The 7,000-nt window shown below is 38.1% G+C and overlaps 1 protein-coding gene across 1 annotated transcript; it reads right to left on the bottom strand.

The window, feature by feature from the left end:
- Positions 1-1,843: 1,843 nt before the first annotated feature.
- GCK72_023495 (uncharacterized protein) lies at positions 1,844-5,075 on the bottom strand (the record flags this gene model as incomplete). Its single annotated transcript, XM_003102526.2, has 9 exons — positions 1,844-1,976; positions 2,032-2,099; positions 2,157-2,240; positions 2,291-2,458; positions 3,286-3,405; positions 3,482-3,550; positions 3,606-3,712; positions 4,850-4,937; positions 4,995-5,075. The coding sequence occupies 9 exons, from the start codon at positions 5,073-5,075 to the stop codon at positions 1,844-1,846; spliced, it is 918 nt and encodes a 305-aa protein (XP_003102574.1).
- Positions 5,076-7,000: the final 1,925 nt, after the last annotated feature.

Here is a 7,000-nt window from a genome sequence, read left to right as displayed (position 1 = left end):
AAGACGGGGAATGAAAATGAAAATATGCTATTTTCATGTATTATTTCAAAAGGAGGAGAAGGTAAGTAATTGGGGATGTAAAACTGATACTCAAATATTTCATCTGGAATGTGTTAAGAAACCGTATAGTTTGGTAAACCACAAAACATAGAAACAGGATATCACGCTGGCAAAAATCTGAACTGCCCGAGAATATTGATGATTTGACGGAAAACTGAGAAGTTCGTTGAATACTAAAATGCATCTTCACAGTGAACGATTTTTCTCTTGAAGTTAGAATTTAGATATGACGAGTTAAAAGTTAAAAATAATATTCTAAAAATGCATGCTGTAATCGCCTTTTTATAAGCTCCTTTTTATAGATATATGAAAACTAGACATCTACTTTCAGCACAAAATCAGTTGTTTCATTTTCGGAGAGAACAACGAATCTGTCAACGATTCTGTCTTGTAACACCGACTCCGAAAAATCTTCAAACTGAAAACAAAATAGAATTGGTCCCTTGCCTCTTTTCCAAAAATCCTAAATCTGGACTTGATGAAATTGGCTCAAGATGAAATTTAATTAAAAATGAGCCGAAACACTTGAACAAAAAATGGAAGAAAACGTATCACTTCAGTTTTTCCATTAGAATGCTGATTTAGGGCAGTTTTAATAAAATCGTTCAAATGTGGAACTATTTAAATGTGGAACTATGTGAGGTCTCATATCTGTCAAAGTTTTGTTCTGTTGGGTTTGTTCAATGTACATCTAGTTACTTTTCTGACCACATGAGAAACTCGGTAATGTTTTCATTCCCTCTCAAACAGTGGTAATCTTAAAAAACTGAATTTTACATCGAAAACAATCAAAAATGAATTTCAAACTTATTTCTTGTTCCATTCACTTCTTTGAAAAACAGTTTGAACACCAAGTGTTTATTTTCAATTTTGTTTGAGCTTCCTTCATTCAACATATATCATTCTAACTGACAACCGTTTCAAATTTGCCATTCAGAGCGCATTGGCAGTCTCTGAAATCCAATTATTCCTAAAATGATGTCATTTCAAAATCCAAGTCTCTTTTTCCTCGGTCTTCTCCTGATTCAAATCTTCGTCCCTCACTTATGTTTCTCAGCGGCGCTCTCCTCATTTCCAGTTCGAACGACATCGAAGGAGAACGGGTGAAAAAACTGGATTGGACAAGTTTTGACGGCCGTAGTGACCGGCCACATGACTGAGTCTTCACATCCAGATCGATGGCAGATATTACATGTTTTATATATTCTCAACATACTTTTTCAGTTTCTTGGAAAATCAGGTGAACTCTAAGCAATTTGAAGTTTTGGGCTAGAGCAAAGAGGTTTCCTAAAAATTTTCTTTCGGAAAGAACAAAAAGGAGGAAAAGAAAAGCTTGAGGCCCTTCGAAATGGGTGGACATAAATCAGCAAAAAACTCAGCAGTCGTGTCCTTTCATCTTTTGGAATCCTCAATTCTCTTTTCAATACGCAGCTATACAAAATATTCTCTTCATGTGTCTAATATATCCACTGAGCAAAATATATATTTACCGGTTTAGAGTTGCTTTGTAACAAACATTGTGAATATAATGTTGAATTTGAAAGGTTATGTTTTCTCCATATAATCTCCGAACTTTTCTTAATTTTTATTGTAATTTAAGCTCATTTTTGAAGAAAACACAAGAAGGAAAAACAGAAAAAAAAAACAAAGTGAAATGAGAGATTAATAAATTAAATGAATGCGTCATCAATCTGAGAACATTTGGTCATAATAATTATGGGCACTGATACAAGTGAAAAAATAGGCAAAATGACATTTTGAATTTGAAAAATGAACCGGATAACTACCGTGAGTTAATACTACCACCATCTTCAAGTACTGTATCATTATCTATTCGAGCATCCCCAATTCGATCCATCGAGTTCAACCGTATCCTCTCACTTGACACATCCGGTTCCCGTTCCCGACGGTGTGGTCTGCAAACACCTCCTCATTTTTTATAATTCTGTTTATTTTGAAGTTCGGTATTACCTTCTGGACGTGTCTTTAGTACTTTTGAGAACTTGTAAAACTGCCAAAGACAAGATGAAGAGAATAATCTGAAATGATTAGCATTCGTTCAATTGTTCTCTTGATCTTCGCACACTGTCTCATACCTCAATGACGAAAAGTATCGACGTGACCCAGTTTACTAAGATGATGTGGTGATACAGCCAATCGGCAAATTTCGGGAAGCAACCCTGGAATGTATGTGTCTTATAACAGAATTTGACTTTTAGTAATAAATTACCTCTTGGAAAAGTACACTTCTGTCATCCGGAAGCTTTCCGCAGTTTTCCATAGTACTGTTTCCATTGAAATGAATTGGGTTACAGCAGCTGTCCGGGGTGTATTTGCTACTTGGCCAGTGGACCGAGTAGTACCAATCGGTATAGTTGTTAACACCGCAACATTCCAACTGAAACGTCATAATTGAGAGGTATACAGTATTCCTGATATCCATTTTTTTTTCTTATATCTTGTTTTGTAGTTAAGTTTCCCTTCGGTTTTCTTTTTCAATTTTCTTTTTAAACATCGAAAAATCAGCCCGACCAAAACTGAATGCCCCACCCTATTATTATACCGAGCTAGACATTCATCTCAGACATTGTCTAATAAACTCAAACGACAATTCGAAAGCTCGGTCGTTGTCGCTCCACCCTCTGCTTTCCGCCATTCTGTTTGTCGTACGGAAAAGAGATTAAGCAGAGAATGGAAACACAAAGCTCATGGAATGACCGGTCGGAGTAGAAGACATTGCTTGATACACTTTTTTCTTTACTAAAGTGCCCTTTTTTAAAAGGATAAATTATTTTGTATTTTTCCTATGTAGGGGATAGTCAGAACCTGGTACGGAAAACATTTTGTATCGTGTAATTCTTTGCACTTTCCGTAAGTACATTATCTCATCGTAGTTTTTAATCAGTTACCGTATTCGTGTTTCTATAATCTTAAAAATATTTGATCTGTGGTGTCGATCCCAGATTTTCTTACGCCACTTGTCAATCGCTCTTATCTTTTTTGTAATCGTTGAAAATCTATCGTCCGCTTTTTCCCCATCCTGCTATCCCTCTTAGTCAATTTTTGGAAAATCGACTAAAAAAAGCTTCACACCTATACGCTTTTTGTTTGTCTCACCTAAAAGCAAACATTGCTTGCAAAAAAAGGCAGTATCAAAAACAACAGCTCTTTTCTTCAGTTTCTATTTTTTATAGATCTACTTTCAAAAACTACAGTATAACCAACCTCTCTTTGCAAATGGTTCCAAGTCACGAGAAGTTTGAGTTCTCTTCCAATCTTGGTCACAACAATGCTGGTGTTAATATTGTCAAACATGTTTTTCCTCAGATTTTCTCTCGCTTCTTCCTTAACATTTTTCATTATGATTTCTAATATTGAGCTCTTCTCTTTTTCTGAGAGATTTGCTCATCTTCTGACTCACCTTGTGCAGAAATCCGGTGATTCTAGCGACTCCATGGACAATTATGAGGAGAAATATGAACGCGATGTACTGTAGTGTGGAAAAGTTGTCACATAAACCTCAATGTTTTGTCTTTGTCTCTTACCGAATACACAAGCGGCTTGTTGCCCCATGATACGCCCAAATATCCAACACCAACAATGATACAGATTGTGACACCGGTGAAAACGCATAGTCCCGCCGCAGATAGAGCTGAAATTGAAAACTCTTTTATTGTTCATTTTTATTCTTCATTTCTATAAATACCTACTCCATATTTCTCAAAAACATTTCTCATTTACTGCCATTTTCTCACTTGCACACTTTTCAACAAACAGTCTGCGTCTCGCTTTTTATGTGAGTTGAGTAGGGACTACTAAGGTGTACAGTGCACATAATCGAGGTCAATGCGACCCAGTAATTATGCAAGCAAATCCATACGTCAGGTGTGCCTCCTATTTGGCACATTTTGGATAGTGTACCTTCTCTCCGATAATTGTTATTTCTAGATCACCATCTTTGGCAGATTTTGAAGTTAATTTAAACCAAACTTCTCATTTCGAAACTTTTAGTGTATAAAATTCTTACTGCTCTTTGTTTCACTCTGTCTCTTACACTCACACCCAATTGCAAACATTTTTCGGATAGGAGCACATCTAGTTTGTGATAAGACCAGCACATGCATGCACTCGTCTTGGTTTTTTCTCAATCACTCTTTGTTTTCTCCGTCATTTTATTAGTACTAATAGCACATTTAGTTCTTCTTAGTTTGTCTCTTTCTCCTTCAAGTAGTATCAAATTTCTGAGAAACGGGAAATCTTTTCTGGAGATTTTCATGATTCCTCAGAAGGGCACTCCATAAAGTTGGGAATAGATTTTTGCTAAGAATTGGAGAGAATCGTGACCGAATTATAGAAAATGAATCATTACAGTTAGAGTACGCACTGATTTCATCCCCGTTGAAGGCAATTTCTTTCGAATAGGAAAAGAAACTAAATATTACTAAATAGCTTTCTAGGGAGGGATATCGTTTTCAAAACACAAACATCACAATTTAAGAATATTGTTTTGGAAAATCCATGGTTTTTCTAACCAATTCTTCTCTTCTAGAACCTTGATCTCATTGATCAAATTTTCACCATAGTATTGGACTGAAGGCAATTTTTCATATGCCGTCAAGACGTTGTGCTCTCGGAAACCAACTGTTCCACCTCCGAAGCACGAGTCCTATTAATTACTCGTGCACTCTTCGTTCCCCTCACTCGGCGCCACCAGCAATACACTTTTCAATTGCATATTTTGGTTCCTCCGTTTTTCTTAGTGCTTTCAAAGCCCTAGTTAGAATCGTACCTGAGTAAGAGGAAGGTGTCAACTCCACAAAGTTGTTTTTCGAACTGTATAGCCATATTCCAACAACCAGTGAGGCGAATCCTGAGATCTAAAAAAAAACAAAATAATAGCACGTGATGATCTCACTCGTCACAATTGGACCCACCAGAAAGCAAACATTTGTCACGAAGAAGTAGGTGAATTTTAGGTCATCGTTCCATATCTTTTTGAGATCGACGCAAGGCATAGTTTCTCTTTTTAGTTTGACGTCTTCAGTCGTTTTTGCATTTGATAATCTGTAAGTTGTACGATTTGGGAAATAGTCACGCAAAAAATATTCGGAAGAACGAAAATAAGGAATAGTTGAGTTTTTATCTGCAGCTTTGTGGATATGTGTAATCCGCTTGCCTGTCTTATTTCGCGTCGACAATTTTTCTTCATTTCACCAAAACGATATCTCAGACGACAGTTATTTTCCTCCTACCGCCTCCGCTTTGTCACTATTTTCAAGGTCTTATTTTAAAAGTGTGAGTTGGAACTTTGGGGAGTGTCTGAGAGATGAGACGTTGTGATATGACACGAAAGGCGTTCTGAAGAGTACAGTACCTCATTTGTTACAAGCGGAAAATTTAAAAAGAACTGTGAAGTTTATTCCCTATCTGTGAGGTTCCTGTACCCCAGGAAAAAATAGGCGTATTTACAAAGCGGTGGCAGTCAGAACGGCATGTCAATGTGGTCCCTAACAAGTTTTGTAGCTATTCAGAGGCTAATCAAACCGAAACGTAAAAATAGGAATGACTGAACGGCATCGATTTTTATTGACCATTAAAAAGAGCCAAAGTAAAAGTTTTTAATACAAATGGTGTGAAGAAAGAGAAGCAGACATTTTCGGTACGCTACAGAAACCCGGCAATCTTCGCGTTCGCAATTGGCCTATCTCTGCTTCTCTTCGTACCTCCATATTAAGGTCGAATCTCTCGGAAAAATGAGGGTCTCTGTTGCCTGCGCACTGTCGTTTACTTTTTTTTTCAAACAGTGCACACATACACACCACCACCCCAGGCCACCACCTCAACACAACGCACTTGCCCCAGACTCGCTCATAAAATACACTCACCCACACTCATCCCTCCTCACAAAAACCTCCTTCTCGGTCTCCTCACACACAAAACGCACACACAGACACACATCACGCTTGGCCTTCTTCTTCTTCTTCGTCCTCTTCTTTGCCCCACAGGCTGGTAGAAGAAGAAGAAGAAGAGGCGAAAGAAGAAGAACAGGAGGAAGAGGGGTGACATAGGCGATTACCTCACTGTTCTTCTTTTTCTTCTTCTCATTTTGTTCTGCATATTGATTTTTGCCGCCAACTTTTCATCCTTCTACTCCCCTTTCATCGGAAGACCCCCCTTGTCCGCTTCCAATCCGACCGTCTTGCGCACAATTCTTTCCTACGATAACAGTGTGTGGCCTCCTTCTAGGAAGTTTCATGACATCAATCATACGGTCAGCCCCTTTTTACCTTGCATCTTCATTTTTCATATCGTCCTATCATCTCCCTTTCAAGTTGTCCTTCGACTCCTCCCTCTTTTCCTTTTTTTGAATTTATAGATGGTATCTATTTTGGAAATTTTGATAAGAATCTCACCCTCTTTGCTCTATTTCAACAGTATAGGTATTCGGAATTCCGACTGGGAGTTCTGATCATTATCTCTATCGTAGTTTTATTCTTTATCGCAATCAAATACTCAATTTGAAACTCTTCTTGGAATATCTGTTTATAAAAACATCTACTTTACACAAAGAGATGGCGCCCGTGGTCGATGTCGGTTGGCTCGACACGCGGGGGGCCATTGGAAAGAACCTACATTCTTTCGACCCATTCCGCACAAAAAAAGATGGCATAATTTCATCGGGTTCGTCCGTTTCGGCTTCTTCGTCCTATCCATCTACACTATTCAATTCTTCTCCATCTTTTTTTTTCGTTTTCTTCTTCAACACAGCTTCTCCTCTTAGCCATAACCCAATCGGTCACATAAATGAGAAGAACGCCTGTTCTTCTCCCTCCCATCTCGGCCACTCCGCTTCGTCGTTGTAGTTGGTTAGCCTTCCTCCTTTTCGTCTATTCTCTTCCTAGACTCCACTCCTCCATACATCTTCTCTCTGTCTCTTCAC

This window comes from Caenorhabditis remanei, chromosome X (genome assembly GCF_010183535.1).
Source record: "Caenorhabditis remanei strain PX506 chromosome X, whole genome shotgun sequence".
NCBI classification, from domain to species: Eukaryota; Metazoa; Nematoda; class Chromadorea; order Rhabditida; family Rhabditidae; genus Caenorhabditis; species Caenorhabditis remanei.
Note: the sequence above shows the minus strand (reverse complement) of the source record. Positions and strands in the feature narration are given on the sequence as shown.